The sequence below is a fragment of the Scardinius erythrophthalmus genome (assembly GCF_964197995.2).
Source record: "Scardinius erythrophthalmus genome assembly, chromosome: 8".
Lineage (NCBI taxonomy): Eukaryota > Metazoa > Chordata > Actinopteri > Cypriniformes > Leuciscidae > Scardinius > Scardinius erythrophthalmus.
The window spans coordinates 6,560,820-6,588,617 of record NC_138228.1 but is presented as its reverse complement, the minus strand read 5'-3'; the positions used below and the strand labels follow the sequence as shown (position 1 = coordinate 6,588,617).

Below are 27,798 nucleotides of genomic sequence, written 5' to 3'. Positions count from 1 at the left end.
ATAAAACAAATCTATCTAAAGGCATGCATATTTCTGTGCAATATCTTATAGCCTATAATAAATTTGTAACACAACTTTGTTATTCAGATCAAGGCAGGTCTTACAGTATATGAATTGTGCCACAGATATGTGCCCTTTGCTTTAGTTCTGTTTGCCGAGAGCACAAAGCAATTGACCAAGTACATATTAGAGTATTACTGCAATTCCTACAACACAGGGATTCTTATTTAATTGTGGATGCTTCAATTACATTGATAATCAGCACCATGAGACTTCCCATTAAAGATTACAACCTGTTAGCCTAAAGGACAAGAAAAACAAGGGGGATGTTAAAATATTTTATGGAAACTATGAGTTTTAATTACGCAACCCTGGAAAATCCAATCAAAAACCAGTAGATTGTGACACAAGCATTTGGACAGCCGATGACGTAGGGCTCCATCTGGAAGCTGTTTTATTTCCTATTCCACACATGTAAGACATCAGTTCATCTTTATTACTCACCCTCAGAACCTCCGCTAGCACCCTATTTGTATGTTCGGTGAGGAGCGGGTCGGTTACATAAGCAGCATGAGTACAGAATTCCAGAAATTCCTGCTGGAGGAACAACTGTGATCCAATAAGGGGTACAGAGAAAGAGGGAGTTATAGCAAATGACGACAGAACTGACTCAACACACGTACACAGCTGATCCATCTGCAGTGCTGGACATATAGATTACCCATTACTGAACCTCCAGGCTGTCATTTCCTTAAAAACAGAGGCCTGGACTGTCTCACTGCGCTCATGGGAAACTCGGGATAGGAAATGATCTAAAACGCCATCAGCAAGACAAAAAGCATCAGGCCAATACTACTCTGATCATCTCAGAGCGTCTCTCAGGACATTATCTCATCAACTGAGAGTGAGAAACTTAATGCATTTGATCTGGAACTGCATGATTATTAGTTAGAATTATCAGCATGTTTTTCTCATAGAAAGAAAGGAAGCAAGCAAGCTTTAAGGAGCTCAACAAACTTTGATGCAGAAGCTAAATAAAAGACAGAGGAAATGTTCTACTGCCATCTAGTGGCAAGTCACGTTTCTAAACAGATGGAACAAAAACTGAACTAAAAATACTTTGCACGTATATACAATACAATAAACATGTTCAAACACATTATTAGATATTGAACTCAAAATATCTACCATTTAGCATTGAATATGGTTGCTTCTTTAATTAAGAGCATTTTTTGTCTTTGACAAACAGCCTGATATATATAAATATTGAGTAAATCTCTCTTTCATAAATCACATAAATTATGGAACTATACGGTTATCCGGACCTATTTGGGTAGGGTTAGGGTTAGGTTAACCGTATAGTACATTTACGTGTGGTCACGTGTGGTCCGGATAACCGTATAGTACCTAAATTATTAAGCAAGCGATTAAGCGTCTTTCCAGGCAATGTCTATTTTAAAATATAATAAATTAGTGTAAAACTATTTTATCTTGCAGTACTGAGTCTGTCCTATAGAGGGCAGTGATCGCCAATCATTCGACTGAGTTTGTTTAACTCATCACAAATCAACGCAGAATACAGTAAACTTGAAGGCCATCTTGACGTTCTTACTTGTATATCCTTATCCCTCGATTGAGGTTAATGAAGTGACAGCCGATGAAAACTGACTTCCTGATCCGTGCTCGCTAATGGCTCGTCACTTTTGCTGCCTTCACGTGCCTTCAAGTGAATGAGGCCTGAATAAACAATCAACCGGCGTCGTGTGGCGACAACCTGTCCTACCTGAGGTCTGTCGTTGGAAGGGGCGTGTCCATACTTAAGATGGCGGAAAACAACTTGCAGATGATGGTAATAAAAGATTATTTTAATTTCATTGTTACATAATAATGCATGCTTTGCAATTGGCTTTTTGGAGATAAATTATTTAGATGCCATGCATTGGTAAATAATGTTGCTAGCTATGCCTACTCAACATTAAAAAATAATTTAATTGTTCAGTTGTTTTGGTTTGCTGGCTGTTTTGAGGTTAAAGTCACCATGAAATCAAAATGGACAATTCTTGTTTTCTTATGGAATATTGCAGTATATCTTATAAATGTTTATCTGTACACATCACAGGTTTTTTTTATTCATGTGCCCTTGTACTCGAGACGAAAATAAAAAAATGTGCATAAAAACCCCAATATAGACAGATATTTTTTTATCCAAAAAGAAGACATGCGCATAAACTACAATGGAAACACATTTACAGAATAAATCCCTCGATGTACAACAAAAATCTCACATGACTTTGCCTCAATAGTGAATGTGATTTGATAACTGGACAAACCAGCGAATTAGTTTCATAGCACATTTCAAATGTTGTTTTAGTTCTTCTATAATGCCTGAGCCAAAGTCTGTCATAAAAATTATTTGGTTTAATTCCCTCCCAGAAGCGTCTCACATGATTGCGTTCCTAAACATCAGCATCCGAACGCAAGATAGCATGACAGCGTTTATTGCATTTCGTCTGCGCTCTCTGCAAGTCATTTATTATGTAGGATAAAAGAGCCACAGTTTCTTCCCCGATTTCAGCAACTTCCATTTTTATTACAGATATTTTGTGCCAATTTCCTAGAAAGTGAGGATTATGTTCTCTTGAACACATGGGATTGAATCTTAGCTTTTTTCACAAATGTTTTATGTAATATTCCAATTTTGCACACAAGTTAAGTTCGCAACTTTGGATGGAAACATAGCTACTAATCGATAATATAATATATCCTAGATCAGTGAGTGGATAGCAAGTCTGTAGTGAAGTCAAAGTCTGCATCAAATGCTTTTCTTCCCTATTGTGACGTATTTGTGGCGAGTGAAACGGCTTCTCGAACAAGAAAAAGGTAGGCCGGGACGGGATTTTTTTCCATCAGGAATTGATTGGATCTTTGGATCATTGTGGTTTGCTATTGTGATCTCATGTGAGTGATAGGTTGTCCCGCCCTCTCGTCAGTAAAAACGTCATTGGAAAAGACAAGAGATGTCGTTGCAAGAGAAATGGGAAGTTATTTTGATCAAAGATTATGAGGGCACTTTTTTGCAAATATTTATGTGCACAAATAGTCCATAAGAATTGTCAATTTTGTGACTTGGCTTCCCACATGCACTTAAAGGCAGCAATAAAACTTGAGTGAGACTCAAATTACCAAGTTAGGTTGACCCACAACCTTTCAACGTGGTGGAGAAGAGAACCATTTCAGTTGTGATTGGTAGAAAATTATCGAAGTAAATCTTCCTTGTTAGCTGTTTTGCACATGCAAAACTCGCTGCCATAAGGCTAAGGTGTTGTGTGTGGTGGACAAGGCATTGTTATGTGACAGCTAACGTGTTCTCAGTGGTTGTACACGTTGCTACACAGTTGCATTGGGAGTTAGAGTGTTCTGGGTGGTTCCTTAGAGCCCACCTTCACATATCAGAATCACCTACACCACAGCGCACACATAACACAATGAGATCTTGTGTGGTCCATAATTTATTAGGTTATGTTATGTGAGATTGTATGGGAGATAACAGCCCTGCCTTGCTTGTCTTAAACAGGTAGTGCTGTGCACACTGTACAATTCTCATTCATTGTCTATCTCCCAACATCTATTATTATTGGTTGTCACATGCAGTATAGCCAGAGTGTATATGGAATTGTTTTCAATTACAGATTGCATTTTCATACCCAGTATCAAATTGTTTATCGTGACATGTCTGCTGGCAGGACAACTATATGGTTGACAAGTTTTTCCAGCTAGCTTGGATAAATGTTACCTTACTATTCAATGGCTTGGTGATGGAACTGCATATATTTGAATATAAATTAAATTTAAATGAAGTTTAAATGTTAGCCCACTTAAAGGGACATCTACCTAATCAATCTATCATTTGCTGACCCTTATGTCGTTTCAAACCTGAATGACTGCCTTCTGTTGAACATTAAAGAAGATAATATGAGAAATAGCCTATCTGGGTTTTTTGTCAATGGTAACCAAAACAAAAAAATTTGTGTTCCGCAAAACACAAGAAAGTCATTCAGGTTTGGAACATCTGTTTTCCTTTGCGTTTTTTGCGTACAGACGACAATGTTATGAAAACGATTCCCGTTTATACGGATCTGCGAAAACAACTAAAAATGCTGTATTATGCATGTCAGGCCAGTAGGTGGCGATGTCACCTTGTAAAGAAACACTACACGCCCTACTCTCTATCAGAGCCATATAGAGAGAGAGTTGCGACAACTCCATTGACAACAATGGAACGCTTTTTTTACAGCAATGGCGGCTCGTAGAGCCTCTCAATAGTTCCCGGAAGTAACAACAGCGCGGTAGAACAGACCGTTTGTGATGCACTTTTAAAAGGTAAGACGTTTAAAGAATAAGATTGTATATTATCAGTACATCTGAATCAAATAAACTTGTGTTTTAAAGCATGCTAGTTGATTCCGAAGCACTTCCTGGAACTATCTGAGGTCTACGCGAATCACGTGACAACGAAGCATTTTGAACTTCCGTTGTCGCAACTCTCTCTCTCTATGGCTCTGCTCTCTATAAGAGCTGGTAAGTCCCGCCCCTTCCGCAAAACCCCGCTGGACCTCAAAGTTGAAAAACCGTCAATGCAAGTGAATGGGAGAAAATAATTATTTTCTGGTCCCGTTTGAATTGTGCCATGAATGTGAACATATGTTGTCTGTGAAATTTTTATATAACTTTTCATGTTACGAGTTTGACAGTATATGGTATGATTCTTCGGCTAGCAGTTGTGGAAAAGACATAACGAGAAAGACTACATGTCGCCTATGTGACGTCACCCCATAAAGTCGACTTACCCGTGGTTTTCACCAACTTCAACGATTTTGTCCTCTCCCTGAAATAATGCGGTGAAGTGCACCAAAGACACAGCCATGTTTAGCGGGATCCGTGAGCTAGTCCGTGTTTTTTTTTTTTTTTTTTTATAATTAAATTCTTTTATTCAAAAATAGGACATACAGGAGGAAAACAACATCTTCTGTACATCAAAAAAGACTATAGACAAAACACAATTAGGCCAGGGGTTATCAAAACAAAGTATAACACAAAGAGAAAAAAAATTAAATAAATATCTTGTAAAGCTTACAAAGGTCATATGATCTAACAGCTTTTTTGTTTGTACACTCAGATATTGAGAGAACATAGTTCTTAATATTATCAGCAAGCTCCAGAAAGCTTGGTTTCTTTTTTAAGAATTTTGACTTGTGCAAATAAAATTTGGTTAAAATAATAAGCAAATTTATCACATAAAACTCTGAACATAAATTTTTATCATGTTTAGTGAAACCAAACAAAACATTTTCCCACCTCAATGCAAATTGAGTGAGCTAGTCCGTGTGCTAGTGGTGTTGACGTTTTAAACGCGTCGAGAGTTGTAGTCCACAAAGTGCTCTCACACAAAGTCTAACCGTATCAAACTTCTACCTGCTAAATTGTATCATTCTTTACACGAAAAGTTATATAAAAAATTCACAGACAACATATGTTCACATTCATGGCACAATTCAAACGGGACCAGAAAATAATTATTTTCTCCCATTCACTTGCATTGACGATTTTTCAACTTTGAGGTCCAGCGGGGTTTTGCGGAAGGGGCGGGACTTACCAGCTCGACTGAATGTGCATGACGTCAGCGTTTGCACAAATTCACATTTTTGTAGTTTAAACGGAGATGATAACAATATCGTTTTGAAAAACTTGCACTTTAAAACCAGATTTCAAAACTTTGTGTTTTCAGGCCCCAAAACACTAGACAGTTAATCTAAGTAATTTAGGGTGACCAACCGTCCTGTTTTCCCAGGACATGTCCTGTTTTCACGTCCTGTCCTGGCCGTCCTGTCTGTTTTTTATAAAGTGATGAAAATGTCCTGGTTTTCATTATTTTTCATTGGGCCATTAAGCGTGTACTTTAAATATACGCTTGCCTTTGCACACAAAACATATGAAACCGGCTTCGGCTTCGCCCCGTCTTGTTATAATCAGCGCGTTCCTCAATCCGATTCCGCAGCGGCAAGCAGAGAGCACGTCAGAAAACAGAGGTGTGTGTGTGTGTGTGTGTCATCATTGGTCTGTCACTGCTTGTCATTTCAAATATTCTGACATTGACCAATCAAATCAAAGTAGGCGGACTTTACGTTCACAGAATTTTAGCAGCGTGACTCGACGCTTCAGTTTGCGGTCAAGTGCGAGGTAAGATCATATAGACTGTAAAGAATAGGGTAAGATGTAACTAACAGCGTAAAAAAAAGCCCAAATGTAAATTCACAGATGATTTACAGAGAAAATTCCTGCGTTTTCATTTCGGTCGGGATCCGTGTAAAGCAGAATGCATGAACAGCAAAGCTGGCACGCACGTGTCAGTGTCAAATACAGGTGCTAGCGACCTAGAAGACCACATAAAGAAAGTATAGGCTACGAGAGAACAACAGGAGGATTGAATTTTTTTTTTTTTTTTTTTTTTTTTTTTTACTTAAATATTGTAGTAGATTTTTAACCTATGCTTATGGCAATGAAAAGAAATAGTGTCATCATGTAAAAGGTACAAGCTAAACCTTTTTTTTAAATAGTATTCTATTTTTGCGGGCCAAACATTGAATGGAAAGGATGTATTCCTTTATGTATTAAAGTACAATAACATAGGTTGTGGCCTATGTCACAACAAGGTTGTGAATGCATTTGTCAAGTATTTTTTGATGCATTCACCCCAGCCACACCCCCACCCCTTAGCCACGCCTCCTCAAACCACGCCCCCGTCCTGTTTTCTGAAAACTAAAATATGGTCACCCTAAAGTAATTTATCTAATATTGTGTCTCTGGAAAATGGTGATCTATTTTAGGCTATTTATTTTGTCAAATATCAAAGGTTTTTGTGTCTTATTTGTTAGTGAGGGATTTGAGTATATTAGATTTGTGGAGTAATTAGCAAATGTTTAATTTCCATTAATAGCACATTTGCTGATGCATCATCATCTTGCACATGCTAAACTTAATATAATCTAAATATGTTGCAATTTAAAGCAAATGCACAGATTTCCCTCATCTTAGCCTAAATTAATAATTTAGACTTAAAGGCAGAAGATGTGGTGTGAATCTTTGACTTTGGTCTTAAAATTAGAAGCCTCCTCCTTGCAACTTACCACAGATTTATCTGTCAAGAGTATGATGAAATCTTGTGATAGATGTGTAGTCGAGATGGACTTTATAGCTCAATGCATTTAAACCAGATAAATGGTTCATTTCTGCCTTTGTCAGTATGTAGGCTGGTTAAGATTTTCTGGCGCTATTAATTTTATGCCATTAAATCCATATTTAAAAAGAAAAGAAAAGAAAAAAGACAGTTTCTCTTTCTCTCTCTCTCTCTCTCTCTCTCTCTCTCTCTCTCTCTCTCTCTCTCGCTCTCGCTCAGCGCTAGCCTTTGCTCTGCTTCTTTTTTTCTCTGTCTCCCCCTCCCTCTCGCTGTCCCTCTTTCTTCTCTTTCTTTCTCTCTAGCTGCTTTTCATTCCTGTTTCTCTTTTCATTGTTTTTTTTTCTCTCTCGCTTTTCTTTAGCTCTTTGGGACCTCTATTTCTTCTCTTCCTCTATTCAGGTTTTCTTTATTCTCTTTTCTGAATAGTTGTGGTACTTAAAGGGAAAGGGGAAAGGGAAGGAGCAGGGGAGGGAGGTTAGTTTCAGTCAGATCTCAAGCATAACACTTCCTCCTACTGCAGTCAGTCTCAACCAGACTATGCCAGGGACTTTTTCTTAGTGCGTTTTGTGTAGTGACTTACATAAAGCACTCGGTTTAGCCCTAATGAAACACCCTCAGGTGCCTTTCTGTGCATGCAAACTTGTCTCATTTTGAATAATCCTATGTAAAGTACAGGGGTATATTGTGTCTCACTGGTTTTCTTTGTTGTCGAGGTTGTGATATATTGCTGTCACTGCTGCAGTTTTGTATGAGGACCGTTATCTCCTCATAGGAGGTGTATAGGCCTCAAAGGGACATCTTCATCACAGCACTGAGCTGACAGGCCACAGTATGTCCTGCCACATAGCATGTTTTCACTAGGAACATATAGGCAAAGGATATGAAGGAACCAAAGAGGGGACAAAGCATAAGAAATTTAACTCTTTGTTATTAAAGTCAACATAAAATAAAAAATTAGGGCTGGATAAATTTGATTTGAGACAAAAAAATATTGTGTTTATTTGCTTATATATGAAAGAAATTCACTGTCAGTTAATGCTGAAAAATCTACAAGTAACCTTCTAACAAGAGGAACCAAACTATGCAGTTCAATGTTTATTGGACAAATATATATAAGCAATTTAATAAGCAACACAACCAAAAACTTGGTGGATACCAATTTAAACAAACTTCAAATGGCATATCTTTTGTAAAACAATTATTATTACCTTGTGTAAATGAAAGAGATGATTCATTAAATAGACTAGCTCATGAGACTAGCTCATTAAATAGACTAGCTCAATAATTTGTACGTGAATCTGATGCTGACTGTGCTGTATGTTTTTTGATTCCGTAAAAATATCTGTTTTAAAAGAGGTTTTTTTTTTTCATTTGGTTTAAAGATTCATTATGACTGACCCATAAGAGACATTTGTTCATGAATCTGACAAAGCTGTGCTTACTGTAGACACTGGTACAGAACAGAAGATCGATTTTGGGATTTTAAAGAATCAAGATCGTTCAAAATATCAGGGTTTATAAGTTGACTACTTAGAAACAGTGAGGAAACTGATTGCCTTAAAATTTCTAATAGTGTATTCATTTTTAGTTGGCAAAACTTAATTTAGTAAAGTAAACTTGTTCAAGTACTGTTAACTCAAAATCATTAGTTGTGTTAACTTATTATTAGTGTTCACATTACTAGGAAAATCTTAGGAAACGATTGCCTTAACATTTTCAAGTAAGCTGAACTAAAAAAAAAAATGATAATAACAGATCTTAGGCAAAACATTTATTAATCATCAATTTTCTTCAGGCATTACAATGTACCAAACAATGCCATTCTGGCACCCCATTCTAAACATTTTTCATTAATGTAACAAATATGCATTACAACAAATCATGACTGATGAATAAACAAAGAATACTGACAATCTTTTGACAAGAAACTGAATAGCTGACCCTGTAAAAATCAATGAATGCTTAATTTTGACACTTAGAAAAACATATTTAACAGAAATAAGTAAAACGGTGCTCTTTAAAAAAAAAAAAAATTCACCCAAGGTTGACGAGTGACAATTTAACACTTTAATTAAAAAGAATGTTGACTTTAGTGCAACAACAAGCTTTAAGGGTAAGTTCACCCAAAAATGCAAATTCTTTCATCATTTACTCTCCCTCATGACATTCCAAACCCATTAGACTTTGGTTAGACTTAAACACAAATTAAGATATTTTTTAATGAAATCTAGGAGATTTCTGTCCCTCCATTGAAAACCCAGGTAAACAAAACTTAAAAGATCCAAAAAGGTTATAAAAGGCATTGTAAAATGAATCCACATGACTATGGCTCCGTCTAGAATAATGCTGTGGAAGAAGACTCCAAATAGTGCTTGTGGAGGGAGAATCCTGGCTGTCTTCCCTTGTCACAGTCAGAATCCCGATTAAAGAAGTTTTGGGTGTGTCAATCACAGTTCTAATAAAAACAGGAACAGCAAAATTAAAATTCTGGTTACATTACAAATGAAAATCCATATCCAAAATACATCTAACAAAGTATCAGGTCTACGTACAACTAGCAGAGATTAATTATGGTTGTTTAAATATTGTCTGAAACAGACAAAAAAAAAAAAAAAAAGCCTAGCCAGAAAGTTTGAAAAAGTTTTAAAATGTTCTAGCATGGAGTAGAGGATAATTGAATCTATTAAGTTTAATAACTTTCCATGCTAAAAAGTTGTCGTTACTTAGTTAAACTCAGTAAGGTCAACAAACTTATTTAAAATAAGTTGTAATCACTAAATTAGTAATTAGATGATTAGTAAGATCATCAGTTACATTTTTCTCATCTATGTACATAATTCCAATTTAAAATCTGATCCTGAATCAGAAGACAAACCTACACCTCTCAAATACCAATATACTCCAGTATGCGACTGCTTGGTTATAAATCATCTTTATTTAGCCTATAGTTTTTCCTTTTTGTGGGTTAGTTATTACATCATATTTGTGTTTAAAAGAAGACGCTACAGAAACTCGTTACATTGGCCAACTGTGAAACATTTTTGCGTTTTACATATGTTTTAGAAGTCTTGGTTGTGGCAAATGAAGTTTAACTACTTGGAGTTACCACAGCTATGGTTGACAAAGGATAACTTACGGTGTTTCTTGTTCTATCGTTTGTTGCGCCGTTGTCCTTATATTTATCGTTCATCATTTTCAGTAAAGTGAGTACATATCAAATGATCTGTAACAGACAAAGCAATAGACATGGTAAAAACATTGCTACTCACACTTGTGTTGCGACATTACTGTCAGATCTCAGATCCAATATAGTCAGCACTGCATCACCTTTTATTTTCAGCCTCTCTGAAAAGCCTGTGTCGAGCTGACTAGTTTAAAACCGAATCCACAGTAAAATGACGCGAACAAATGAACAGTGTCACGATCTTGAACTTCCTTAAAAACAAAGTTTATCTAAAATTCCTAATGTTCGGATCACAAGGAAGGCAATGCAAAGACTTGGCAATGATGTAGAAGTGGGCGTTGATCTTCTTCTGCAGAGCCTGTCTCTGAAACGAGTCATTTTGGCAGGTTTTGAGTTCTGAAACTTTTACACAACCTTTTATGGGTCAAAAGGAAATTTTAAATTTCTCAATTCCTGACCCGAATCCTCCCTGTAAGCAACTTGCTCATATTTTGAAATGACATTTCCACTGACATCACTAAGGCCCTGTTTAGACCTGGTATTAAGGTGTAAATCGGATCACAAGTAGACGAGGGAGACACATACCCATTCACACCTGTGGCCAGTTGCATAAACTGTTAAGACTATAGTCTTACAAGTTAGTCATCCAATTTTGTTCTTTAAAACTGTTAATAACTTTTTAAAGTCAGTAACATAAAAACGTAGATTGGTCTAATTTGACACCGAACAGTAAGACTGATTACCCCTAACTAACTTCTAGTTTATCATACTAGTTCTTAAGACAATGGCTATGTTTATGCAACTGGCCCCTGTGGTCTTTTAATCTGTCTCTTTGGTCCACTTTCAACCACTTCTTTTCCGATTTCTTTGAGGGGAGGGTCTGTGGCTATGGGCGGGTAAATGATTGGGCTTTTTCAGATCTTTCAATTTAATGGACGAGATAAACTCACACAGTTGACATGTGAATGCGATCGGAGATGACAGTCTTTCTTTTCTGCTCTGATAGCCACGAGACTGTGACAAACGCTATGAGTGTGTGTTAGAAATCAGGAATGATGAGAGAACATTGTGCTTGGGACATTTTTTCATCTTCAAACCAAACTTATGTCTTCAGCCGACAAAGTTTAAATCCCGTCTGGCTGGTGCGCTTCCCATAATGTTTAGGCATTAGGTCAATAGGCGGAGAGTAGGCGTCTTTTGCGGCTGTTTGTCACATGAGCATTTACACTACAAAAGCAATCCGGTCAAATGACTACCTCTGGAAGTGGTCGAAAGTGGACAAGCAGAAATCATTTTAGACCCCGTTTACACCTGTATTAGCATCGTCCACTTGTGATCCGATCGACCAAAATGCATCTTAAAGGGGGGGGTGAAATGCTCATTTTCACTCAATCTCCTGTTAATCTTGAGTACCTATAGAGTAGTATTGCATCCTTCATATCTCCAAAAAGTCTTTAGTTTTATTATATTTATAAAAGAAAGATAGGCTGTACCGAGTCTTTCCGGAAAAAAACGAGCGGCTGAAGGCGGGCCGTGTGGGCGAAGCTAAAGTAGTGTGCTAACGCGCCGAGCTAACAACACACAGAGACATTTGAAGCAGTTTTACTCACCGCCAGGTTCAAATCCACGACCGCGAACCTTTATCATTGCGACTGCTCGATCCTTAAGCATTAGACGATCTGCAAATCCGTCGATCTGGGCTTTGTTTATAAAACAATCATCGTCGAAATGCAGGGAACAAACAGTCTTACACAACTCCGTTTATGCTTAGGAAAAACAAACTCCATCCACGGGTCCCTTAACGCTGGGTTCTTTGGGAATCTGTGCAGGGTTGTCTTGCCCTGGCAACCAAAAACACACTTCTTTGGTGACATTGACTTCCAAAAGCCGGGCAGAGCGCTTTGATGGCGTAGCTGCTACTGGTTTCGCTCTCTTGCTCTGGTCTACGAGTGCGCGCGCGCCCGCGATCTTACCGGAGAAGAGCCCTTAGGACCCGTATAAGGAAATTCCGTTACATCTGACATCACACATACCCATACTCGAAAAAAACTTTCCGAAACTTGTGACAAACCGGAAGGACAATTTTTGCCACAGAAATACTCCTTCAAACGTACAATTTAATTTTTGAAACTTTGTCCATGTTTAGCATGGGAATCCAACTCTTTAACAGTGTAAAAAACTCAGTATGCATGAAATAGCATTTCACCCCCCCTTTAATATCAGGTGTCGGCTGAAGACATAAGTTTGGATTGAAGACGAAAAACCAATATCCAAATAGCTACTTAATTCTTGTATGCAATCCAATCAATTTCCAATGTCCCATCCTATATCTTTCTCATTAATTATCCCATTTCACTCATAAATACATCACGTTATGAAAGCGAAATGGGTTGCTAACAGTTCACTTTGACTTTAATTATAAACACATCACATAGACATCTACACCATGCTGAAGTAACCGTGGCGAGATGAGGACACGCGATAACCAGTTTGATTCATCCTGTAATTCTTTTCACGCCAGACCTTCCGAAAGCTTGAAGAACAGAGAAGCAGCCCAGGGATGAGCATTAAAGAACTGACCACTCTGTCTAGCACACATGTAAATGAGAGATTGTGCCAGTAAGGAAAGGAAACCGGGGATTGGACGAATGTGAAGCGATTAAAAATGCAGAATTGATAGGGCAACAGATGAAACTTTTTCTCTCTCTCTCTCTCTCTCTCTCTCTCTTTCTCTCTCACTCTCCATAAGTAAGAAACAGGAAGAAAAAAAAACAGCATGATGGAATGGCAGGCTTGAAGGGGAGAGAAAGGTGAAAGACAGATGAAAGTGAAAAGAGATAAAAGCCGGAGTGAGGAGGGTGTGGGATAAAGCAGGAGGAAGGGAGGCAGAGATGAAAGCAAAATGAGAAAGATAAGAACAGAGTGAGAGAGAGAGAGAGACAGAGGGAAACGGAGGGAGAGATAGATAGTGTACAGCGCAGAGAGAGGGGTAACCATGGAAACAAGAAGAAGGTACAAAAGAAGAGAGAGACAAAGGGGTTTTGATTTAAAAGAATGAAACTTGGGAGAAAGAAAAAGTAATTCAGGTTGAAATTTGTTACCGTGAGGTGAGGGAGAAGTACAAAAGAGCGCGAGCGAGCGGAAGGACGGACACTTTTTCCATGCTATTTATGAGACCGAGCAAATGAGACTTCGCCTACGGTCAGGCGTCAGACCCGCTTGTGTTTACAGGCCTCTTCGTCTGAGCGCAGGCCGAATGAAATTGGATGTGAAACTAGGCGGCCAGACTCGTGCCGTCAGTCCATTTAACTGCCATTAGCAGGATTATGAGATGAAACGGCGCGGGAGGCAGGAGGCAACTGTTCCCAGTCGAGGCTTTGACCTGCTAACCTCAGACCGCAGGGAAACACACACATGCAGAGGAGTGGCTCCTGAATGCTTCTAGGCCCGACACAATGAACTTGTGCCTTCACAGCTGAGGTTTGCAGGGTGTGGACGCCCGCCTCATTCACATGCATACAATATAACCTCCTATGTTCATTCAAATGTGTCTATCTTCATGGAGCCCAAGCCAGACATTGCTGCTGCTTTTTTTATTATTATTCTGTGTTTTTTTTTTAGTCTCTTGTGTGTCTCTTTTTCTTTCTGTCTCCCTTCCCCCTTCTCTCCTGTCTTTCTCTCACTGTCTCTCTTTCTGTTTCTCTCTCTCTCTCGCTCACTCTCCCTCCCCCTTCTCTCTCTCTCTCTCCTCTTTCTCCTTCTCTCGCTCTTCTTCTCTCTCTCTCTCTCTCTCTCTCTCTCTCCCCCACTCTCCTCTTTCTTTTCTCTCTCTGTTCCTTTTATATCCTGTGCTGAATGCTCTCCTCCCTCGACTGTCTTTCTCTTTTCTTTTCACTCTATTTCCTCTCGGCAGAAACCTTTTCTTGCCCAATATTCTGTCCAACATTTCTGTAACCCCCATGCTGAATGAGGAGGGTAATCTTTTATTCAGGATTTGGAGAGCCTCTCTTCTTTGCATCTTCTGTGTTTGTGTTTGTGTGTGCGAATCTGAGTGCAATTTTCTCGGACGTGCTACAATTGAAATACACAAACATTGAAATCAAGAGCGCGGGATCATCAGGGCCGAGACGCAACTTTCCGTGAACGAGATTAAGACTCGGCGTTTGGATAAACTTCCTCATAACACGTTCACACAAGTGGACAAATGATTTAGAAGTTAATTTAGAAAGGAACTAACTGCTGGCAGTTATGTCTGGTTTGGGGTCAAAGGTTATGTCCATTGAGTTTCTGTGGTTAATGAGTGGCAGTGCTGGTGTGTGTTCTGGGCTCAGATGGGGGGAGCTGAAGGCTGGCTTGTATGTGCTTTAACACCCCACTAGATCTCCACTAAAGCCAATCTCACGGCAGCACAGAGTAATGATCCCGTAGCTTGGATGACAGGTGATGGTCTGGCTTTGTGCTAATTCATGTTTGTTCGGTTCTGCCCATATTAAAAGCGTTTGAACAGATCATTTATCATGGAGACATGTTTCGATTAACATGACAGCATTGTAGGGGAGTGGGGTAAGATTGGCCACCTCGTTAAATCTAAGCAACTGCGTGGTTTTTGTCATCAAGTATTTAGAAAGTAAAACGTCTGTTTATGTCTTATAGGCGTTTATATATAAGTTAATTATCTACATGGCAGGGAAAATTAAAATTATGTAAAAGCAGATCTAAAAAATGTGAAAAATCTAAAAAAATTGGGGTTTGTAAGTTTCTTTTTGTATAGACTTCACTTATGCTGACCAAGGCTGCATTTATTTGATAAAAAAATGCAGTATAACAGTGATATTGAAAAATATTAAATATATTTTATATATATTGTATATAATATATACAAAGCTATTCCTAATTATTTCTGTGATGTAAAGCTGAATTTTCAGCATCATTACTCCAGTCTTCAGTGTCACTGCGATTCCTTCAGGATTCATTCTAATAAGCTAATTTTGGTGCTCAATTAACATTTCTTATTATTATTCATGTTGAAAACAGCTGTACTGCTTTTTTGTGAAATCATCATATATAAAAACATTCAGTATTTGATTAATAGAAATTTCAAAAGAACAGCATATATTTGACATTGAAATAATTTGTAACATTATAAATGTCTTTACTTCTCATCAATTTAATGCATCCTTGCTGGAAAAATAATAATTTCTTTACAGAAAAAAAAAGGGTAGTTGACACACAATGTATCAATGAGCCTTTTTTTTTTTTAAATCAACATCAGTATTTGTTATAATGTAAATGATTGTGTAGGGGATTCACCTTATGATTTATTTATTTATTTTTTGCCTTCACTACTTCTTTTTAAAAGGTCCTGTGGTGTGATAACAGAATTTTCAAATAGATTTCATAATCTCTCATTTAAAAATGATGTATTAAAAGCTGCATGCATAATAATAATTAGCAACATGCATTTTAAAAATGTAGTTTAGCTTGTCACACCACATGACACATCACCTTTCTAAAAGCATTTCATGTCAACTACACACATCTTATGTTGCACTCTAAAAAATGCTGGGTTGTTTCAGTAAATTTTTTAACCCAACATTTGGGTTTTTCCATATTTGACCCAAAATTGGGTTGAAACAACCGATCATTTTTTAGATTGTGGTGAATTTCTATTATAAAACCGTGTAATCGTTTAGTCATGAAATATTACTGTAAATGCAGTGTTTTCCCAAAATGGTACCTGTGGGGTAAAACGTGACAGTTTAGGATATACTGTCTTCAAATGCTGGAATAACTATTCTAAATATTATTACTCTTTCAAATACTTTTATACGAAGTGTTGAAAATTATTGCTACATTCAAATATTCAGAATATTAAACTTTTTCCTGCCTGCCTGAATAACTTGCATCAAAATACGACTTTTTTTCTTGTTTTTGTTCACATTTCTATTTGAAAAGTAAATTGTTCACATGTCCCTAGGTTGGTCCCTATGGAAGCTTGTTTCCTCCACAAAAAAAAAAAAAGATAATTGCGACTTTTTATCTCACAATTGCGAGTTTACATCTCACAATTCTGACTTTATTTCTCAGAATTGCGAGATATAAAGTCAGAATTGCGTGAAATAAAGTCGCAATTGCGTGTTTTAAGTCAGAATTGCGAGATATAAAGTCAGAATTGCGTGAAATAAAGTCACAATTGCGTGTTATAAAGTCAGAATTCTGACTTTTTTTCTCGCAATTCTGACTTTATATCACGCAATTCTGACTTTATATCTCAGAATTCTGACTTTATATCACGCAATTGGGAGATATAAACTCGCAATTATGTGTTATAAAGTCAGAACTGCGTGATATAAAGTCAGAATTGCGTGATATAAAGTTGCAATTGCGTGAAATAAAGTCAGAATTCTGAGATATAAAGTCAGAATTGCGTGATATAAAGTCGCAATTGCGAGAAAAAAAGTCAGAATTCTGACTATAAGACGCAATTGCGACTTTATATCTCGCAATTCTGACTTCATATCTCAGAATTCTGACTTTATTTCACGCAATTCTGACTTTATATCTCGCAATTCTGAGAAATAAAGTCAGAATTGCGAGATGTAAACTCGCAATTGTGAGATAAAAAGTCGCAATTATCTTTTAAAATGTTTTATTCAGTGGCGGAAACAAGCTTCCATAGGTCCCTGATGATTCAACTTACCCCCTTGAAATGATACAGCTCTAAGGTCAATTTTTTCTCATTTCAATTGAGAACACATCCTGAAAAAATATATTTAATGTATTAGTATTTAATGTATTGAAGGACAACTTCCATAAAAATGGCACAGTTTACCCCGCACTCTACTTTTGAATTCATCTCTCCCACAAAAACAACAACAACAACAACAAAAAATTTAAGAATTGAATAACTTGTGTTTGTGCTATACACCCCTTCACCTTCATTACGTCATTATGAAAATGTTTCGAGTTTCCCCGTCGCATCTCAGCTCAGGTCAGGATTTTGGGAATCAAAAACAACCACATGCATATACTGTACATCCCAGTCAGGTCTCAGCCACTAACCCAACCGGTTCATGCCCACTTCCCTCAGTATCATACATTCACACTGCCACAGAAAACAATGCAGACAAAAGTTCCCTATTGCTTCTCTACAGGCAGAAGAAAAACACACAAACCACAAGTACAAGTGTCATGCGATATCCTCACACACACATACACTTGTCTGTAAAACCTGTAGATGGATTCCCTAACCGCACACCCCTCTAAAACACAGCTACACAAACCTGTGGGGAAGCAAACGCATGACACACACACACATTTGTTATTCATCATGTATTCTTCCCTGCGTGTGTGTGGGTTAGGACTGGTTCACACAAGTCTGATACTTCTGGGCAAATGAGGTTAGGACAGGTTTCAAGCAATTTCTGTCTTCTTTTTCTGTTTCTTTTAAGGGAGGAGGAAAACCTATAGGCCTGGATGAGTATTCCAGCCAGCGTATTCTTTCTTTCCCCCCTAACTTTTGTTGTCTTCCCCCTTTACGTTTTCCCCACGGGCAGGCAGCTCTGTGTTGTTTAACGTCCCTGGCCGTTTCTTCTTCCATGTGGATTCTTTGTCTTTTGCGTCTTATCTCTTTGTTTCTTCCCTTGCACTCTTTCTATTTTCTCTCCTCACTCGCTCTCTCAACTTCCTGCTATCTCTCCCCCTCACTCACACCCTCCCTCAATCTCTCTTTATCTCTGTCTGTTTTCCTTCGCTCCCTATCTCTCTCTCTCTCTCTCTGCCTGTCCTTTCTCTTTTCCCTCCCTCCCTCCTTTCCTCTCACGATCTCTCACACGCACACACATCTTTCTCTCACTCAGACGCACATATAGTGACTCTCCTACAATGCTTGATTTTCTCTCTCCTTCATGGATTGCCCTTTCCTGCTCACTGATGAAAAATGTCCTCCACTCTTCTCACACACTGACGGTATACAGCACTCCTTCACTCAGGTGTGTTCCATTCCATAATAGAGGCTCTTTTGTGGGACGGCCAGCCTATATCCTGACGTTAATAAGCTCACGGGAAGTGTTAGAGTAATCCCATACCTTTTCCCGTAATGAGGATGAGCGGGAACACCTCAGCAACGGAGCGGGCAGGTAGCCTGACAGAGGAAACCAGAACTTCAATAGTTAATATCTTTCCTTGCTGTTTTTTCCCTTTTCCTCTCTTCTCCCCCCCACCCCCCCTTCACTCATCCACTCCCCCTCTTTTTCTCTTGCTGATGAACTCCTCTTTTTTTATTTTCACACTCCACCATCCCCCTTTTCTCCCCCCCCCCCACTATCTCTTTCACAGGCTGCTGAAACTCTCTCTCTTTCACTGCATTCTCTTTTTCTATCTCTCTTTCAGTCCCCCCACCCCTCCTCTCGAGCGCTCTCCCTCCCTCTTCTCTCTTTCTTTCTGTCTTTCTCTCTATTCTTTGACCTCATCTTTTCTTATGCTTTGCTCTCCCTCCCCCAGTTCCTCTCTTCCTTCTTTTTTGCTGCATTCTCTTCTTCTCTCGCCCTCCCCCACCTCTTTTCTCTCTCTCTGTCGCTCTCTCTCTCTTTCTATTTCTCTCCCATTCACCCCCCTTCCCTTCCCTTTTCTCTCTATACCTCTCATTCTCAGTCCCCCTCCCTCTTCCTCTTATTCTCTCTCTCCCCCATGTCTGTCTCACTCCCTCCCTCTCTTTCCAAACTGCTTTTCTTTCTCCTTTTCTTTCTTTTGTCACTCATTTTTTTGTGCGCACTGCTCTCAGACATTGCACAGGCGTCTCGCGGCTTAATTATTTGAGATGCGCAAATAAACAGACCTGTAGAACTCCTCCCGGAAAACATTTCAGCATATCTCACTCACTGTCTGTCTGACACCGACAGACACACCTCCAGTGTGTGTGTGTGTGTGTGTGTGTGTGTGTTAGAGCGCGCGTGCACATGCCGGCTTGAAACATGTTTGCGATCCTATCTAAAGTGAAGAGAGGACGTACATGTGCGGAGAAGTGAGCTTTTGTTAGTATGAGAGAAATATGTTTGTTGAAGGGTCACGCCGTATGGAGTGTGTGCGTGAGAAAGAGAGATAGTGAATGCGCGCGCGAGAGAGAGAGAGTGAAAGAGAAAGAAAGAACGGAGAAAGAGATGGGGGAGTGTGAGGAAGGGAGGGCAGAGAGACGGAAAGAAAGAAAGAAAGAGAATGGAAGAAATAGGTTTGTGTGTGTATGCGTGCGAGAGGCAGGCACAGTCAGTTCTGATAACAGCAACAGTAGGAGGAGGATGAGTTTGGCTCCGCCCCTCTCTCGCTCTCGCAGTTATAAATAGGAGCTGGTGTTTTTTGCTCCTCTCACTTCTCTTGAAGGATGAGGTCCCTGAAACATCTCAAACATCACACCAGGAGTAATGTGGTGAGTGCTCAACCCAAACATACATGCTTCCCGAAGCGACTTGTGTTGATATATTGACTTGAGCTGCTGGTTAATTGCTGTGTTAAAGTTTGTAACTCTGAACTGTGGAAATGAAGTAACTTTTTTCTCTCTCACAGAATACTAGAAGAGTGTCATTTATACTTTAACCTTTCTCTCTTTTACAGTCTAGCCTCTCATAGTGTCTCTCTACCTTGACTGCAGTAAATTTCTTTTGTTTTCTCTCAGACTCACAAACACACATTCATTCTATGCTAGTCTTTATACTAGCTAGCGTTTTTGTTTTTTATCTATTTTTATATTCACTTCAGCTCTCCTCATACAGTCACGGCTGCTATCTTGCCCGACTGGCTCTTTCATTTGTCTTACTGTCTTAACACTCCTTCTTTTTCCTTTTCCCTCCCTCCTTCTTTCTCATTTCTCACCCTCTTCTTTTCTCTCTCTTTCTGTCTCCTTCTTAGTTTCACTCTTTCACTCCCCACACCCCTCCCTCACTCTTTATCTCTCTGTTGTACTCTCTCACTCACTCAGCTTCTCTTAGTCTCTCATCCCCCGCTGCCCCTCCCTCTCCCTCTTCTTTTCCTCTCTCTTTCTTTATCTCTCTTTATCTTTCTTTCCTCACTCCCCTCCCTCACTCAGTCACTCAGTATATCTCTCATCCCCCAGTTCCCCTCCTTCCTCTCTCTTCCTTCTTTCACTTGCTTCCTCAATCACCCTTTTTCACTCACTCACTCTTTCACTCTTTTTTCTGTCTGTTTCTCCCTTCCTCTGTCTGACTGCTTTAAAAACAGTAATTATAAATGACATGGTTATCAGGGCATCCAGGTTCCCCTTCTCATTTCTCTCTCTCTCTCTCTCTCTCTCTCTCTCTCTCTCTCTCTCTCTCTCTCTCTCTCTCTCTCTCTCTCTCTCTCTCTCTCTCTCTCTCTCTCGCTCTCTCTCGCTCTCTCTCGCTCTCTTTTCTCTTTCTCTCTGCCCCCCCACCCACTTCTCGTTTTCTTTCCTCTGTCTCTCCTTGTCTCTCTTCCTCTGTTTTACAGCTGTCAGTCTCTCCCTCCCTCTTTCCCTTGTGTTTGCTTGTTTTTGCTTAAGCTGAAATCCGTTTTTTCATGGCTTTCAATTCAGCACAAATCAAGGTACCAGCTCGTTAGAGGTGATAATGTACGTTAATGACTTTCTGAGCACACACACACATTACTAGTGTGAACATGACAGTGATTTGAGCTTTCTGGTAATGTAGAACCGAGGTGTGGTAAATTGACCTGAGCTAAGAGTTCAACCAAGTCGTCCTTAATTAATGCATTTGTAAGTAACATAATCATCAGCCTCAAAGGAACGAACTGAATAATTTTGGCTACAGCCAATCTCTGAAGTCCGCGAATAGACTGGACTCACTTATGTTGCTGGTTCTGCTAAAACTTCACTGTCCAGCCTTTTCATAGTCAGCAGTGGCAGCGCTTGACCTCGCAGGAAATGCTGTGGATAGTCCACGGATGTAGACTTCCCGCTCGGACCCAGTCACTCTTTGTGCTTCGAGTCCTTTTAAAGACTGTGAAGGAAGGAAGCATGGCGCTTGAACTGTCTTATCTCTTCTATCTAAAGCAATCTCTAGTGGACACGGAGGCAAGGCGTTGTCAGAATATGTCTCTTGCTTACTGCTGTGAATATTATAAAAGATGTGTATTTTAAATATAGTATAATTATCTTTCTTTACGAGAATGTTCAATATTTGCCAAAAAAAAAAAAAGGAAAAAAAGATCAGGTACAGGAAAGATTCTAGAAAGACATTCCTGCCATGTTGCCAGAAATTGCTTGATCTGACTGAGCTGTCATTTAGCTCTAAAGCAAATCCTATCCAAACAGCTTTTATTTGTTGCCCCGCATCAGTCAAATTTGTTGTTCTGACACTCATGTTGATGTGACGCTGTTGCACTGACTTTGTTGCTATTGTAGTGACACTGTTGCCATGACAGCATTGGCCAGACTTTGTTGCTACAGTGTATTGTATTGACGCTTGCAATGACAGATTTATACACTATGCTAAGACCTGTTGTTCTTTCCATTGACAGGAAGAACAGGAGGTTCCTCTGGTCCGCTGCTATTCTAAAGTGATGGAGCATGCGGTGGATGTCAGCACTCAGACTGACCCGGTGGTGGTCCTGTCCCTGGCCCAGGCTGCTGTGCTGGGCCTCATATCTCAGAACGAAATCTTCGGAGCCACAATTGCCCCAAACGGTTTCTACACGGGAGAGGGACGTGAAGGCCCTGCTCCCCCTGCAGAATCAATGGAGTATGAATATGCAGATCAGCTAATTGGAGCCAATGGAGACTATCTGTCCGAGCCTCACGGGGAGAACAGGAGGCCAGAAGGGCTCTACGGGGCAGAGCGCAGGCGACCGGGGCCCCGCGGGAGGACCAAGAGGCCCTTGAGTGAAGGAGAACCGGAGCAGTCCACGGAGAGGTCTCTGGACACGTCGAATCAGGTAAAAGGAGAGAGCCCTGAGTTCTCTAGCCCCTGTTATCTCTCAAATCCCCAGCAAACTGACAACGAGCCAGAAGTGTTGGACCTAGCACCTCATAGAGTGCCAATGAAAGAAGAGCAGTGTAACAAAGGCTACCCCGAGTCCTCGAGGGAACCAGCCATCCAACGGGTAGACTCTGAGACTCAGTCTCAAGGCCCTGTGGAGCGTGGAAAGGCATTGGTGGAGTCCCTCAAGGAAGGGCGGGGAAAGGAGGAGGAACAACAACAAGAAGAAGAGGAGGAGGAAGTAGAGGAGAAAGCACTGAACCTGAAAACTACAGAGGAGGATGTGAGCCCAGCAATGAGGCGCTACTATGAGTCCAGCGTGACGGCGTACGAGGCTGCTGAGATGGGCCTGCCGGGAGATTACGAGGAGGGTGGGCAGGCCATTGCGTGGGCGGAGGGCGAGAACTCCTTGGGTAGACGGATGCAAATCGACCGTCTAGATATCAACGTGCAAATCGACGAATCGTACTGTGTGGATGTGGGCGAAGGCCTGAAACGCTGGAAGTGTCGCATGTGTGAAAAGTCCTACACTTCGAAGTACAACTTGGTTACACACATCCTCGGTCACAATGGCATCAAGCCACATGAATGTCTTCACTGTGGAAAGCTCTTCAAGCAGCCCAGTCACCTTCAGACACATCTGTTGACGCACCAGGGCACGCGGCCACACAAGTGCACCGTCTGCAAGAAGGCCTTTACTCAGACCAGTCACCTTAAACGGCACATGTTGCAGCATAGCGACGTCAAGCCATACAGCTGCCGCTTCTGCGGCCGAGGCTTTGCCTACCCCAGTGAGCTGCGCACTCATGAGACTAAACACGAGAGCGGCCACTGTCACGTCTGCACGCAGTGCGGCATGGAGTTCCCCACTCATGCACACCTCAAGCGCCACCAGGTCAGCCACCAGGGCCCGACCACCTTTCAGTGCACCGAATGCCATAAGTCCTTCGCCTACCGTAGCCAGCTCCAGAACCATCTGATGAAGCACCAGAACGTGCGGCCTTATGTCTGCTCGGAGTGCGGCATGGAGTTCGTGCAGATCCACCACCTGAAGCAGCACATGCTTACACACAAGGTACTGACACAGCCGGCCCTCAAACACAAGGTACTTAAACCTCATTAGTTTTTGTAACCTTCCCGCAACCGTCCTATTAGAAATGACTCCCCAGTGACTTTCAGATCCCGCCTACATTGCCAACATCTACATGTTCCCATAAATCCGTAGGTTATTGTGTCATCTTCAGCTGTGTCTCGGGTATTGCCACAAAAAGTTTCAGTGTAAATGGAGCTGTCTCTGTCAGTCCCTTCCAGCCATCCAACCCTGCCATTAACTCGTCCCGTTTCTCTGTCCCTTTGCACTAGTATGGAGCTGTTTTGTTTTGAGTGTGCTTTGTGCAGTGAAGTGTGTTTCACATGCTGATACTTCCTCCTTTCATTTCTCACTCTACATGTGTATGATTCATCTCGTCATAACTGCAGTGTCAGTAAACAGAATGTGTCATAGGTCAGCGGGGTTATAAACCAAAAACACATCGGCAGTTAGTCCTTTTTTTTTTTTTTCAGCTTCTGTTGTCTAGTTTGGAATCCATTTTTAGATGTATTGCCATTGGAGATAATGCCTGAATGAAAACACTGTGATTTCAGTTAGTTGGGTACACTATATGTCCAAAAGAAAATGGACACCTGCATACTGCACCTGTATGTGCTTTATAGTTGCTAATAATAGGGAATTTCCACTAGATGTTGGAACACGAATAAAGGAATTTGATACTATTCAGACATGAGCATAGTGAGATCAGGTGCTGATGTTGGGTTGATGTGGCCCGGTCAAAGTTCCCAACAGAGTTCAGTGGGGTTCAGAGTTGTGGCCAGTCAAGTTCTTCCACAATTTGTGCACAAGGACATTGGGACACTCCCTAAACTATTACCACAAAGCTGGAAGCACATAGTTCTCTAGAATTGTCTTGACTGAAATTAAGGGGCCAAACACACTGATTATAAGGGGTATGCACTTGCGGCCTTGTTGTGTAGGTTCAATCTAGTTCTTCATAGCACATTCTGAAATGGAAAGGATGTTTGCATATGTTAGGACAGCAGTAATCCCTAGTTACACTGGAAGTGTTCACTGAATAGTCAAATTGTTAAGGCGAGAGAATGTTTAACACTCTTCATTTGTTAATGTTTTAGCGTGGTAGAGCATCAGATCTCACACTGCAGTGTATACACGTCTATTTACCCTGCAGCATTGCGATAAGAACAGTGAATAAACTATGTGTGCGTGAGTTTCTTGCTCTGTATTATGAATTCTAGTGAGCAAGCAAGACAGGCACCCTGCTGATGAATTCAGCTGTGCTTATGACAACTAACCACTTTTTCACATTCAGCTGATGCCAGTGATAAATGAGTTTTTCTCCCGCCCTCAAAAAATAAAAAATAAAACCGCAAATTACAAATGTTACTTTTGGTCGCAATGGAATCATATCTAAATATATTGCCATTGTCTTTCTCTCTCAGGGTATGAAGGAATACAAATGTGACGTGTGTTCTCGTGAGTTCACACTTTCTGCCAACCTGAAGCGACACATGCTGATTCACACCAGTGTGCGCCCTTTCCAGTGCCACATTTGCTTCAAAACCTTCGTTCAGAAGCAGACGCTTAAAACGCACATGATCGTCCACTTGCCTGTGAAACCTTTTAAGTGCAAGGTGGGTACAAAGAACTCTTCCATGCACTGTATAACCCTGCTGGAGTCTATATTTTTCTACTTGATATGGCTGTGAATCAAACATAGACCTCTAATAGGTGCTTTTTTTTGTAGGTGTGCGGGAAGTCCTTCAACAGAATGTATAACCTGCTGGGTCACATGCACCTTCATGCCGGTAGCAAACCCTTCAAGTGTCCTTACTGCACCAGCAAGTTCAATTTGAAGGGCAACTTAAGTCGACACATGAAGGTGAAACATGGAATCCTGGACACATCAAATGAAGGGCAAGGTGACATGCAAATTATACCTCAGATTATACTTACTTACGGCTTACTTAACGACAGGACAGAAATAGCCTTGAGGTTTATAGAGCTGCTTCGCCTTTCTGTGGGTTTATAGAGTGGAAGTTGAAAAAAGTCAATGCTAATGCTAGTGAAAGTTTGCTATCTAGTGTAAATAAAAGTACCACAGCTTGTGATATGGAGAGTTCAGATGCAAAAGCTTCAAAGTGCCATCTGAAATTTTCTTCTAGAATGATCATTTTTATAAAGCTTGTATATTTAAGTTAAGTAATTTCACTTAAGTGACAATTATAGGTCATTTGCATTGCCATTTAAGTGAAGTTATTGAACTTAAATATACAAGCTTGATAAAAATGAACTCTTTATATATTGTGATTTAATTTCATGAAATTATAAAGTATTGGTTAACCCCTTGAATTCACATATTGTGTATATGTTGTGACAAAAACAAGTGTTGAAGCTTATATTTGTGTATTTTCTTCCTCAGATGCCCTGCCTGACGCCGAGGGTCAGGAAGATTACGAGGAGGAGAGCTTTGATTACAGTGAGAGGGAAAATCTAGCCAGCAACAACGCACAAGATTTGGCAAAACTCGCCAAAATTAGCTACTACAACTACACCAAGGTCGCTGCTCGCTACAACACGACTTAGGCAGCAGACAGACTGAGACACTCAAATGTGGTTTAAGGGGGTGAAAAAGACTGCAATGGTCATTTCAGTAGTACTCTTGGCTCTGATAGGAGCCAGTGAGGAAATAGCCATCGTGAAGTGGATGTGCACTGGAGCCCATTTTGGGTCTGTGAAACTAAAGTGATAGCTGACTGAAGCTTCTTTTTAACAATGTCATTTTAAATTAGGGGCCATCCTGAAGAATAAAGGACTGTGTCTGTGTAGATGCTGTTCTTTTTTTAAACAAATGTTCCACTTTTTCCCCATTACAGAATGCAGTTCTTAAGAAGTATATCATTTCTGAGTTACGCTCAATGGGGCAGTGAAACGATATGTTCAGATATAAGAAAGCACTTAATCTATACAGACAATCCACAGCTCCTTTAAACCGATAAACCAAGACTGCTGTTTAGACCATTGATCTTGTCGGTGGTTTTACTGTCCAGCGAGTTAGATTTCACTTAATAGGACTTAACCAAAGGTGACAAAGTGCAAATAGGTCTCATTACATGTTAACTTCCTCGGGATTTAGTTAAGCATACTGTGACTTTTTGTTAAGATTCTTCTCCAGCATTTTTTCAATAGGCATATGTTTCTTGTAGCTCATAGTGGATTGATAGTTACCTGGAAAGGGTTTTCATTGCCTATTTTTTTTTTTTGGCATTTAATCACTGTATGGCCTTCTGGATATTTTTCTTTGTTTTAACATTATTGCAAATAGTATTTATTGTTCAATGTTTCTTGGCATTCACAAATGTAAATACATTGCCAATGTTCCAGATGGGCAGATTTTATTTAAAATTTAAAATATAGAAGCTAAGTCATGGCTTTAGTTCAATTTGAGCATAATTGCATTATTTACCCAAGTGCATTGTTTGGTCCATCATCTTTCAATTACAAGAATCTTCTATCTAAATTATATTTATTTTTTCCCCATCTTTAGTTTGATGAATGTAATAAAACTAAGATTTGTCCCTTTAAAGCATTCAATATTTCACAGAGCCAATGCGTCAGTATTTTATCTTTATAAATATCTGAAATGTCTTTTTAGTTTGCAATCTGGTCTTTACTACTTCAGTGTTCTTGTACTACGTACCAGCGAACTACGTGGGCTAAATTCATTTTATTTTTAAAATGTGGTGATCTTCTAGCATAATTTTTTTTTTTTTGGTGTGGATTATACTGCCTTTTTCCAAACCCCATCCAATTTTGCATCCATTTTAATCTCCTTTGACATAAAACCTTGTAACATGTACTGCATCTTTCACAAAGTCACCAATACTGGTTGAATTTTGAAGAGGATGCCCTAAAAACACTGGACAAAAATATTAACTGCCCTTGTGTGCGCGAGAGAGCGTCTCATCCATCATTCCGGCGCAGAGCTCCGGAGTGATGAACGACAGTCTGCCGACATGTGACAGGGCTCGAGACGCAGCAGAGAATGATTGGGGAAATTCACAATGTATTCTCCATCTAGCTAAGAAACTCAAAATGTTAATGTGAAAGATTTGGTGCATTTTTATTGTTTTAAATTGCTGTGTCCTTGCATTTTGGCCTGTTAACTCCGAGCTAGGAAGGAGTTTGAGTTTTGTATAAGCTTTCAATTCTTTTGTTGCACACTGATGTGAATATGATGTTGATACATGTCTGTTAAACGTTGTGCTCTGGACATTACTGTAAATTAATACATTTATTTACCTTTAAACGTGTGGAGTGTGATAAACAACACAAGAACAGG

At 39.9% G+C, this 27,798-nt stretch overlaps 1 protein-coding gene across 8 annotated transcripts; it reads left to right on the top strand.

Annotated features, from left to right (window-relative positions):
• Positions 1–1,514: 1,514 nt before the first annotated feature.
• znf710a (zinc finger protein 710a) lies at positions 1,515–27,798 on the top strand. 8 transcript variants are annotated; one of them, XM_081373145.1, is made up of 5 exons: positions 1,515–1,849; positions 21,927–23,459; positions 24,899–25,090; positions 25,204–25,378; positions 25,879–27,798. In XM_081373145.1, the coding sequence occupies exons 1-5, from the start codon at positions 1,823–1,825 to the stop codon at positions 26,040–26,042; spliced, it is 2,091 nt and encodes a 696-aa protein (XP_081229271.1). In that variant the 5' UTR covers positions 1,515–1,822; the 3' UTR covers positions 26,043–27,798. The 8 variants fall into 8 exon arrangements, with proteins under 8 accessions (XP_081229271.1, XP_081229275.1, XP_081229273.1 ...); XM_081373149.1 differs by having other exon boundaries at positions 25,204–25,338; positions 25,879–27,792; XM_081373147.1 differs by lacking the exon at positions 1,515–1,849 and adding an exon at positions 6,165–6,237.

Coding starts and splice junctions, on each gene's coding strand:
- znf710a (XM_081373143.1), top strand. CDS start 19,795: ATGAGGTCCCTGAAACATCTCAAACATCACACCAGGAGTAATGTG. Junction 19,840..21,926: donor ATCACACCAGGAGTAATGTG/GTGAGTGCTCAA, acceptor TTCCATTGACAG/GAAGAACAGGAGGTTCCTCT. Junction 25,091..25,203: donor TGAAACCTTTTAAGTGCAAG/GTGGGTACAAAG, acceptor TTTTTTTTGTAG/GTGTGCGGGAAGTCCTTCAA.